The sequence below is a fragment of the Triticum urartu genome, chromosome 4 (genome assembly GCF_003073215.2).
Source record: "Triticum urartu cultivar G1812 chromosome 4, Tu2.1, whole genome shotgun sequence".
Taxonomy (NCBI): Eukaryota; Viridiplantae; Streptophyta; class Magnoliopsida; order Poales; family Poaceae; genus Triticum; species Triticum urartu.
The window spans coordinates 398,647,536-398,659,571 of record NC_053025.1 but is presented as its reverse complement, the minus strand read 5'-3'; the positions used below and the strand labels follow the sequence as shown (position 1 = coordinate 398,659,571).

At 47.5% G+C, this 12,036-nt stretch overlaps 1 protein-coding gene across 1 annotated transcript in view; it reads left to right on the top strand.

Moving 5' to 3' along the window:
- The first annotated feature begins 649 nt into the window (after nt 1-649).
- The window catches only part of LOC125551778 (inositol monophosphatase 3), a 32,078-nt gene continuing 20,691 nt past the window's right edge, over nt 650-12,036 (top strand). The window contains exons 1-6 of the mRNA XM_048715106.1: nt 650-828; nt 968-1,018; nt 1,140-1,327; nt 8,763-8,847; nt 8,967-9,021; nt 9,148-9,191. Of these exons, the coding sequence (XP_048571063.1) occupies nt 772-828; nt 968-1,018; nt 1,140-1,327; nt 8,763-8,847; nt 8,967-9,021; nt 9,148-9,191 (480 nt within the window). The 5' untranslated portion in view covers nt 650-771. The remainder of the gene's footprint in view (nt 829-967; nt 1,019-1,139; nt 1,328-8,762; nt 8,848-8,966; nt 9,022-9,147; nt 9,192-12,036) is intronic.

The window sequence follows — 12,036 nt, the reverse complement described above, 5'->3', positions numbered from 1 at the left end:
CATATGGCTGATTGTATGGCATGATAGTTTTAGTGGGTATGACATGACAGTTTTAGTGGACATGACATGACATTTTTTTTCTATTATTTATCTTTCATTTAAAAGAACAACATTTTTGTGCCATAAAATGCTACTGACACCTATCGATACCTTCCACACAAATTTACATAGCAAAACCATTAAGTATACATGTGCAAGTTTATACTATTTGTAGCTTCAAAATTTACATAACATGTCATTTTTTTGTGTGCTTTTGCTACACTCTCGTGGTAAAAGCAGCAGATTTTGGCATTGTTAGATGCGGGAGTGACATGGGAGGGTGGGGATGATAGGTTTAGTGTAGATCTTACCTCAATTCGATGTTATGATGCTTGAATCCATGCGCGGTGGCGGTTTGCGTGGGAGGTGCATCCAACGCGAATGATTGGTTCACCGAGACCACAGTGGCCCTGTTTGGATACTCTAACACAGTTAGAGTTAGAGTTATTTTCTAATCCACTCTAACCCAAATAAGCATCTCTCCACCGGGATAGTTGGTGAAACTAATCTACTCTAACCCTTCCTGTTTGATACTTTTAGCTTATTTGAGCTCCAAACTAACCCAAACTAGTTCTAACCCAATGATCCTGGCCATTGGCGTCCAATGAAAAGGCTACACACCTAGGGCGCTCCACCCAGCCGAGCGTTCCTGTACACATCAAATTCCCTCTTCGTATAGCTCAAAAAAAAAAAATCCCTCTTCGTAGTCTGGAGGCGGGAGATTCGGAAGCCATGGCGGAGGAGCAGTTCCTGGCCGCAGCGGTGGACGCCGCCAAGAGCGCCGGCGAGGTAATCCTCCTATACCATGAACTCGATCCGTCCCTTCATCCTCCTGCCGCAATTGTTTCTCAGGCCCACTGCTCGTGACGGATTCGCGATTTCCTGTTCGCTCATTCTGGGACCGATTTGTACCCTATGGTCTATGCAGATTATCCGCAAGAGCTTTTACCTAACCAAGAATGTGGAGCACAAGGGCCAGGTCTTTCCTCTCGCCTCTTTCTTTTCCCCACGCATCTTGGCTCCTTTTGATGCCGCTGTCTGCCTTGATTGGATTGCGATCTACGTAGTCGTCATGGTGCTATGGATTGTTGCTGCTGCAGGTGGATCTGGTGACGGAGACGGACAAGGCCTGCGAGGATCTCATCTTCAACCACCTCCGGATGCTCTACCCGGACCACAAGTTCATCGGCGAGGAGACGTCTGCAGCCCTCGGCTCCACCGATGACCTCACCTACGACCCCACCTGGATAGTCGACCCTCTCGATGGCACCACCAATTTCGTTCATGGGTAACGACGATGTTCTAGTATGCGCACTCTGTTGTGGACCCTTGTTTTCTTGCTTTTTTTAGAACAAAAGGCGCAAGGAGCGCTTGGCCTTATACTATATAAAGCGCTCAAACAGTGGCAAAGTAACATATAAGTCTTACAAACCAAAACACATACTCCTCGGCTCCTCGCACAAAGTGCAAATCAAGCATGCACCTCGCACAAAAGGACTAGAGGCTAAGCAGCTCCTGAAGTGCCTAGAACGTTTCAGTTCGTAGCATGAAGATCTATAAGCCTCTGTAACCCATCCAATGAAGTTTCCTTGTCCTTCATTCTCCCTGGAGGCATCCAAAGCTGAAAGAAGGTCGAACATTTAAACACAGGATTGGATGGAAACATCATTTCAATGGCCATTTGTTATGAATATTCCATAAGGCTCAACACATGGCTGCAATGCAATGCCATGCGACTGTTCGTTGCATACCCCCAACACCCAGGACAAGGCCCAAGAGCTCAGAGCAACAGATTGGGTTCCAGGATCATCCCAGTCTCTCCCTCACAAAGTTCCACATGAATTTCTCCATTGGGCAAAATAATATATCTTTCTATCTTCTCGCTTACCGCACAAGGCATAGGAGCCATCACTCGGACCGTTGTGTTTCAACTTTCAAGATATTGCAAACCGAGGTAATCTCCCCCTAATCAGCTGTCTGATGAAGACCTTAATCTTCATGTGCATGGCCGCTTGCCAAAGAAGTTTAGCATGCTGAACAACAGGGTCGGAAGAGAGTTTGGCGTATAAAGATTTCACCGACCAGTCTCTTCTAGGTCGCAGGAGATTTTGTTGGATGAATTCAATAGCAGGGCATTAATAACTTTGGCACCAAGGGCCTCCCATAAGTTTGCCTCGACCTGGTCAAAGGTATGATGAAACAAGACGTTGAGCGACCCCTGTCTAATTGCTGAGCTGGCTAACATTTCTGGATCAGAGGCCATGATGAAGAGCCGGCGGTATCTGATGTGGGGCGGGGCCCACCAATCCAATTGTCCAACCAGAATCTGGTCGATTGCCTGTCCCATACAAGATGCTTTGCTCCTAAATCAAAGATTGGCTTGATGGCCTGGATTCCATTCCAGAAAGGGGTCCTACGCCTAGTCGAGGTGAAGAAGTTGGACCTTCTAGTATCTGTCTTTGATGAGATCCAATTGTAGACCTAGAGAGTTTTGACTAATCTTCCATATAAATTTGCTTGGTAGAACAATGTCTATAAGTTGGGAGTTTAGCACTCCTAGACCCCATGGTCTTTAGGTTTGCAAATAGATGCCCATTTCACTATGTATGGTATTTACGTTTGAGTGTATGTCTTTCCTAGAAAAAAAATGAGCCTCACTTTGTTGAAACTTGTGTGCACATTGTTGGCTAACAGAAAGCGACCCATGGTGTAAGTTGGGACTGGCGGGAGACACACATTATTGAGAACCAATCTTCCTCCTAACACGAGAAAAATTGCATTTCCAGGGCTCGGATACTTTATTGCATGACAGGTTTTAGTTAAGGCATAAAACTTTCTCACTAATAGGAATATCGTGGTATGAGATCGAAAAATTGGCAGATTTGCAATTTACTCCCTCTGTTCTTAAATATAAGACATTTCAAAGATTTCATTATGGACTACATACGGAGCAAATGGATGAATCTACACTAAAATATGTCTATATACATCCGTATGTAGTTCATAATGGAATCTCTAAAAGGTCTAATATTTGGGAACGGAGGGAGTAAAAGGTTAGCAGCCCTTCTACTCCATGATCAACAGCCCCATAACAGCAATCTCATATTCTTAAAAAATAATCTTCGTATAAGACATCACCTCAAAATAGAGTAGCAACCCTTTGCTACTGCGCTATCGACACCCCCATAACAACAGTCTCACATTCTTAAAAAAATAATCTTCATACAATACATCACCTTAGACCAATTGGACCATGGCAATGCTTTGATAGCTAGGCTAAAAGGGAGCATGGTGTCATCCGCATATCTGCTTCATTGGTCCCGACTTCATTGGTCTGCTGCTAGACCAACCTCATTCGGAGGGGCATCGTGACCATGTTGAAAAACTATTGCCAGTGGTGGAGAAGTTTGTGAACTAGCCGGACATCAGTACTCCGTTCTAGATGTATCTTTTGAGTAGTGGGCTTCTGTACTCTCCTGAAAAGCACTATGGAAAAAACTCCTTAGGTGTTTAATGAATTGGTGCAATAAAATTACCATTGAGCAAGTTGTTTTCGTCTCTAATGTTTATCTCCTGCCCCCGAGCTTGGTGAGGTCCTTGTGTGTCCTACAAGAGCTTTGCAAGTTTTTGTCTTGATCTGCAAAGAAAGGTCAGGACCCCGAGCGTTTTCTTCCCCTTCTCCAGTCCCTCCAATTGTGCCTGGGAGGCTTATTCAGGTGGGCACTTTGTTCTTGTGACCAGGAAAGTGGATCTCCCAGTTTTTTTATCTCGGGCCATACCTATAGGTAGCATACCCTAGAGCGCTTTCGAAGAAACTTCCCCTAGAGGTGAAAAAAGCGTCGGAAATGCTCAACCTTCTTTTCCTTCATCCGAGGAAGAAGTGCCGAGGTAATGCACTACACCATGGTTAGCTCCTATGAGGACCTGGAATGTTTTGCTCGGGCTGCACTTACGGGTCTCATTGATCCATGGCTTCTCGGCAACCCCTTGACATTTATGTGTCCCTGGGGAAAACATACGTGGGGTGGAGAGGCGACGACGGTCGCCATAATTCGTTCGTGACTTGAGGGGAGCCCATTGCTCCTGCCGAGCCAACATAGGAGTGCTTAATGTCCATGATAGGTTCTGATGGAAAGGCGAAGCATAAAAGAGGATCATGTCCGAAAATAGTGAATACGGTCTTTATATTTTCTGTATAGTAAGGTTATTGTGAACACGTTATTATGAAATAGGAACTTGTGTAGCGTTGTTGACTGAAGTCACGGAAGTGAGATCTTTCACCTTCGAGCCCCGAGCCAGATCTTTGACCTAGGCGAGACTCTTGGAACTTTTATAGAGTCGACAATGAGCCGTATCTCCTGACCAGTGCCTGGGAAGAGTAGCCTTTTATTTCTAGACAACCATATCGTCCTCTTTCGTGAGATTTATCCGATGGTCTGGTGGTCAAACTCTGGAGCAGTTACTCCTAGGTTCGGTCAGTAGGACATTCCCCAGCTGGTACCCTTTCATGAGGTTATGGATGTCACTCATAACTTAATCAAGGTATGTTTCTTGCGGTCAAGAGACCGCTCCAAGGGAACTCTTGACCGTAATCATGCCCTTGGTCCCCATGTTCCGAGGCACAGGCGGTCATGAAACACTATTGCACATAGCGAGAGAAGTGTGGGTTTACCCAAGATGGACATGAACATTGTGCAAACCTCGATAACGCTTACGTGGGTGGGAGTAGTCAGATATTTCCCTCATCCCATGCGTATGGAGAGGATAATTCGCCTTACCACCAGGTAAGGCGCCCCGACGAATATCTCCCGCAAAGGTGAGTCCTTGGGGCGAAGGGCGAAGTTCATTTCTTCGTATATGGAGTGACTTCAGATTACTTGCAAAAAGAACATTGAATGGAGGACCATCTTGGAGGAGGCTTGTCGAGAGGATATGATGAGTAGAGGCTTCAGAGACGACTTGATTCTGAAGCATCGGCTACATGATGAATGGATAATCCGAAGGTTGAACAAAGTCTTGTGCGCGGTCCCCGGTCCACTAGGAGTGGTGGTCCCTAACCACCAAGAGGGAGTTTGGTGGTGCAGGCCGACATGGTGCACGGCTCGGATTTACGAGTTGGATGAACCGGTCTCCAAATAATCCCAATGTATGGTGAAACGATTCCCTGATGACAATCCGATTCACAACAGTGTGGCGGGATCTGGGCAGCTCTCTGGCGAGGGGATTTGGCGTGCAACCTTATTCTCCACAAGGGTTTCTGCCTGAACGGTAATCGACTATGTTGAACCAATGGGGTACCCCAGCGGTAAGAGATCCTCCTCCACTTCTCAAGTTGACCTGGGTGGGTGTGCCGAAGCGAGACGATCTAGGAGGACCCAAACCGACACTAGAAGGTTTTCGCCCCGAAGAGCGAGGTTGATGTACGCCTCCTGGGTCAAAGTGGGGGACTAGCCCCAACCTTTCGCTTTGTTAGTATGTTTGTGCTTTGTGAAAAGGTTTGTTGGTGACGAAGATCCGTTCGGGCCCCACGGCGGATGCCAAATGTTGATGAATAATAGTCCGCTGATCTTAAGATCTGAGGTTTATCATGGAAGTGGAGAGAGAGGGGTGGTGCTCGAAGGGTTCTCGTCGGTGATGAAGGTGAAACCGTGGTTTTACATAGGTTTAGGCCCGTGGATGGGCAATAGCCCTACTTCCTTCCTACCCATCTTTATAGATGATCACAGAGGATTACATTTGTGTTTTCCTATCTACTGAGCTAGGGTGTGGAAATGAGCTCCCGTATATCTTCGTCCCCTTGGTGGGGATTGGTACCGCCCTTATATAGCTAGTCTTAGGTCGGTAGTTTGGTCCTGATTTTCCAGGGATATGATACAATCAGGTTATCCTGCAGTTACGAGGTACAAACCTCCCGCTATCGTAGAATTCCTAAAGAAGCGCTCCTGATCTTATTCCTTATGACCAAGGGTGATGCCACCGTAGGGGCAGGTATGGGTGGCTGCCCCGGGTAGCCGTGTAATGTGTTTCCTAGGTGGCCAAATCCAACACCGATTCGTTTTGAAAGAGGAGGCAAACAACATGACGACATAGAGATATGAAATAGGAAAACCATTCGTTTTAAACGTGGGCTAGCACTTACAAAAAAAATGCCTAGAACCAGCCCAAATTAGATAGCCTAGAACTGTCGAGCAAGTAGCAGGCAATCCCAAAAATCCGCAATCATGCGTAGCTCCGGCTCGCCGGACACCGGGCACCTGACGAATGGGAAAACAATAAATAGTCCCCCGCTTGGCCTGCGTGGGTGGCAGCAGCGGCAGTGGCACGGCATCGAGCTTGCGCAAACGGGAAGTTGCAGTTTGCAAGGGCAGCAAGCGCGACCAACAGGTATACCCAGTCAAATTCATTTTTTTTCTCATATGAACCTTAAATTTATGGTCTTGTGGGCAATTATTGAACCTGGTGATGATGTAATGTAGGGAATCTATAAGAAAATGAAACCAATTGCTGCTTAATTTGGAACTCCCCCAATTACCGAACCTTAATTGTCTAATGAAGCCTCTGATGCAAACATTTTATGAGCTCCTGTTCCTGAACCTGCAGTGTGTAATGAGGGCTCTCGTGATAACATTTTGCAAACTTCTATTCAAGGATTTAGTCAAGCTGATATTCAACCTGGTTCCGGTCTCCAGAACAAATTGGAAATTATTCTACTCCAGAAATTAAAGACGCAGTGATGAGGAACACTAGATGAGGAAAAAAATCGCATGTCAGATTTGTTTGGCTACGTCTAGATGCTTCCACTCTAGTGTAGTACTTCTTTTCTTTTCTACCATACCTACTGATTTCTAGAGTCTTCTAGTTGTGAGTAGCTATGAGTAGAATGGTGAAACTTAAATAATGTTTTCTAGAGTATTCCAGCTATAAGTAGAAGTATGTGAAGGCTTCCCAAAGCCCTATAAATAGAGGTCCTCACCTCTACTTTGTACCCAGACTACTTACCCCACTACCTATAATAGAACTTGGTGTTCTTATCTAAGATCTTGGAGTAGATCTTGTGCTCTAGGAGTTCTGGATTGAACTCCTGCTGCCATATTGGCCTACATTCGTCTCTAGAGTGATATCTAGCGCAGCACGTTGAAGTTGTTCCTTCAACACTTGTGCTGTACACATTGTAGCAGCAAGGTGGAGTTAGCTCCTCCACAACCTTGTGCTGCTTCATGCAGCGAGGAGGGAATATTTGTCGAGAATTGGGAATGTTTGTATTTTGTGCTTTTTTGTGGTTACATGACCTAGTTGTCGAGAGTCTTGAACTATTTTGAACCATTAGTTATGTTAATTTTTTAGTACATCTAGCTTTGTATTTGAGTTTTATGAGTTTTGGTTGAGAGGACTTGCATTTGCATGTTAAAATGTTCAGACCTTAAATGTGGGGCACTAATAAGTTCAATTCCTGGATCTGTCACTGCTTAGAAGTGCATATTCGAGCATAGTGGGGTGCAAGGCTCGGGGCCCCTTAGCCACTCGGGCGGGTAATATGGTTCGGGTGCGCCCGTTAGGGGTGAGCATAAAAACCGAAAAACCGAACACCGGACCGAAGCCGAAACCGAAAAAACCGAAATTTCGGTTTTTGTCAATAATACAGGAAATTTTGGTTTCTGCTTGTACTAACCGAACTAAGTTCGGTTGGTTCGGTTTCTAATGCGGTTAACCGAAACAAAACCGAACACTACGTGTACGTGAGACACAGAGAGTCAGAACGCAGATGCAAGGCTGGCGTGGAGCGACGGCGCTGTCCTTCTCGCCTCGATGTTGCTTTTTTTATAGGGCAAGGCCTCGACATTGCTACTGGACCAAGCCAGCCAGCCACTAGCCCATGTGCGTGCCCACTAGCAAACTTGGACGTTGTTAAAAATATGCAAACTTTCTTTGACCATGGGCCGACCACGTGCATGCATGCTTAGTCCGCATGTGAATAGACAACCAGAGACACCTTATTCCTTTAGTCCCACCTCGCCTGGCTGAAGACACGAGGCAAATTTTCTTGGCTATAAGAGTGTGCCGCTGGCACAAATGCTTGAAGCAAATTTGTTCGGTGTAAACCGAGAAACTGAACTGAATATTTGGTTAACCGAATTTTCGGTTAGTTATTTTGGGCTATCATTTTCGGTTTTTGGTTTTGCTAACTGAATTTGTGAAATAACCGAATGGTAGAAACCGAATTTTCGGTTTATACCGAATGCCCAGCCCTAGCGCCCGTACCGCCTCTATCTGAACGGGTATCCATACTGACAACGATCTCTTTGCCACCGAGGTGACCAGCGACAAGGAGCGCATGCTACAGGCGTTGACTTGTATGGTTGTCGTGCGCTGAGGGCTTGTCCAGAGCTCCCTTGTCGAATTCCCAAAGTCGCTAGACGAGATGAGGATTTCTCCTCCTTTCGCCTCTCACCCGCGGTCACCTTTGAATCTGGCTCGCCGTCAGACTCTCGGCAGTATCCATGAGCGCCTAGAAGCGGCTGCACTAACCCACACCCCTAGTGAAGGTCGAGGAGGTGAGACTCCGGTGAGGCAGCGACCCCGATTGAACTCGGCGGAATAACCTTGCCAGCTGCGAGAGCGTGTCGATACAAGAGTGAAAGCCATCTGTCAAAAAGACAAAGTACCTTTCTTCATCGTGCATTTTCTGTTCTTATGCCAAGATTGTGCACTTTTTTATATTTCAGCTTTCCTTTTGTGTGCGTCTCGATTGGCCTCACCATTGGGAAGATTCCCACCGTTGGAGTTGTGTACAACCCCATCATGAATGAGGTAAATATTGTTACTCTATGTAATTTTTCCTTGTTTTATTTGAGGATCGGTGCAATATAATCTGGGCAAAGGAACTCGGAAAGGTTTTGAGTCTGATTTCGTGTTTTTTCTTCAATTAGCTTTTCACAGCTGTTCGTGGAAAAGGTGCTTTTCTCAATGGTTCTCCAATTAAAAGTAAGGACATTTTTGTTGATTAGGTCCTGATCTGTTGCGATTCAACAGAAGAAGCAAGTCAAGATTACAGTCCCTTTTTCTGATTGCCCGCGTGTGTTAATTTCAATATACACCTCTCATGTGCAGCATCGCCTCAAAATGAGTTGGTGAAGGCTCTTATGGTGACAGAGGTAGGTGACAGACTGTCAAAGATTATCATTTCCATGTCATTCACACATTCAACTAGAGGGAATCATACCACACTCTGAAATAATTGATACTTTGCGGTACATAACTTTCTTTTTGATGCATAGTGTTTGAACTCTGTTGCTGGCTTAGCTGCTAACCCCTTTAAGATTTCATCAGTCATCAGAACAGTTTAGTTGTCATAAAATACTACAAGTAGTAAATCAGGGTTAGCTGATGTTTCGAAATTAAATACATGACTACTACTAGTTTTCTTTGGATTCTCCAGGTCCAACACCGACCTTAAAGTTTGACTGGGGGCACTAGAGTAGCCTCTTGCATGAATGAGCAGCAGTAATCTAGGACTTCTTTTCTTTTCCCTCTCATAAAGTTTAACCAGGGTCTTGCAATCCAAGTGCATGAATGAGCAGCAGTAATCTAGGACTTCCATTTTCTGAATCTTTTGATTCAGCCTAGTTGTGAAATCTTGAAGAAAGTAACAAATAATAGCAAAGTATTATGTGGGTGTCGAATGTATATATTTGGCAAAATAAATCAATTTCTGATAAGTGCAGCTGCACTTTTTAGTTATATGGAGTATAGACCAAAAAATGGGAAACAAGAAAACTTGATTCCTTTACCCAAGATGGCAAAAGGTGATTGGTCCATGCAAGGAAAATGACATGTGGTGTTCTGCGCTGATGCACATGCTGCACCCCCATGCTTGCATGTGAATATCAAACCTCTGTACTGTCATACTAATTCCTCTTTTCGATATTTCAAAATGCTATAACTTTTGAATTGAGCGTCGGAATTACAATCCGTTTTCTCTGCTGGACCTCTCGTGACGAGTTCTTCAAAACCAGATTCCATATCAGTATGTTCCGATGAACTTTTTCCAAAGCAACTTGGGTGCTACATGAAGCAACTTTTAGTTCTATAGGAAACAACTCGTGATGTTGCCTTCCATGGCGCTAGTTAGCCTAATGTCTGCACTAAATTGGCTACCATGACCCCCAAGTAGCTTAACTTTTATTCCTAAATTGCTTACCATTGAGTGCATTATGGTAAGTTGCTTATGTAATTTTCAGTATGGTAGGCCTACTTTTATAGTACTACATGCAACCAATTAGCTATGTCAGGCAACTGAGCATCATAGGCAGGCAACTTCATAGTGTTGTAGACAACTTATTTTTTGATGTAGGCAACTTAGAAGCCATGGTAGGAAACTCATGGTACTCTAGGCAACTAATTAGCAATGGCAGGCAACTGAGCATCACCAGTAGACAACTTCATAAACTGTAAGAACTTAGTTTCCGAGGTAGGCAACTTAGAAACCATGACAAACAACTTTATAGTGCGCATAAGTTTTCTAGCGTTTGTTAGAGTACGTAATGGGCCTAATGGCCTGGGCTAGCGATATAGCCCGTTAGTCTTAGGGTTAATTAGAGATAAGGGTCGCTTGCTTAGGGGTCAAGTAAGCCTTGCTTGGGAGTCAAGTAAACCTCTCTATATAAAGAGAGGAGATGTATCAATCTAATGAAGCAAGAATTAAGGAAATCCCCTTCCCTCTTGCCCGGCCGTGGGCAAAAAGGCCCCCGACCGGCCCTCTTGCGCCCTCCTTCTAGTAGCACCATAACAATTTGATATCAGCTAGCTTCGGTTCGATCATGTCTTCACCGCCGCCCAACCCGTCTCTTCCGCTGCCGGTCACCTCGTCGCCTCCGACGACCACCACGACCGTCGCCCCGCTCCTGCCCGCGTCGGGATCCTCCGTCGCGCCCGCCCCTGTCGTCCTCACGCCGGAGGTGTCCGGGGCGCTGCGGGACCTAACACAGGCGGTCCAGGAGATCCGCATGTTCTTGGCTGGGTCCTACGGGCCGCACCCGGCTGCGCCGCCCATCACCGCCACCGCGCCACCGTGGCTGCCGTGGCAGCCGCCGCACCAGGCGGCCCCCGCCGTGCTTGCCGGGCTGCTGCAGCAGCCGCTGCAGCTGCCATCCATTGCCCTGTCCTGGCTGCCGTGGCAGCCGCCGCACCAGGCGGCCTCCGCCGCGCTCGCCGGGCTGCTGCAGCAGCCCTGCAGCTGCCATCCACCGCCCGTCATGGCTGCCGTGGCAGCCGCCGCACCAGGTGGCCTCCGCCGCGCTCACCGGGCCGCTGCAGCAGCTGTCATCCACCGCCACCACCGCCCCGCCCTGGCTGCAGTGGCAGCCACCGCTCCTGGCGATCTACGCCGCGCCCGGCGGTTCGCCGGAGCAGCCGCTGCAACTGCAGCAGCCATCGCCGGTCAGCTCCAGCCCCGCATCGACTGTGCCGACGGGAGTCCCGATCCACCAGATCAAGTTCCCGCCGTCGCCATCCCCGCTTCCCCAGGGCGTCCCCATCCAGCAGATCAAGTTCCCGCCGTCACCGTCACCGCTTCCAGCTTGGATCACTACTCGCCACGTGTCGGCGACGGTGAGGCTGCAGGCTGTTACGCGCAGCCTCCTAGCGCGTCGGCGTGTGCGGGAGATGCGTGGTCTGCAGCTGCCGCTCCTCCCAGCTGCGCTTCGCTGCGCAAAGGACCTCGATCTCGTCCGCTGCGTCGGGGATCTTGGGCATGCTATTTTCCCTGCGGGCAGCAACCTCAAAGTCTGCGACATCGGCGGTTGTGGGGGCGCACCCCTCGTCATTCTCCATCGCAAGCCCTCCACTCTTCTCTGTGCGGTGCAGACCAACAACCGTCCGGCGGGGAGAAGGCAGGGTGTCACCGACAGGAGCGCACCGCGTAGCACCACTACATTCTGCCGGCCGCCGCGAGAGCGCCTCTGCTGGTCGCTCTTGCGACCACTTCCAGGTGGCCATACA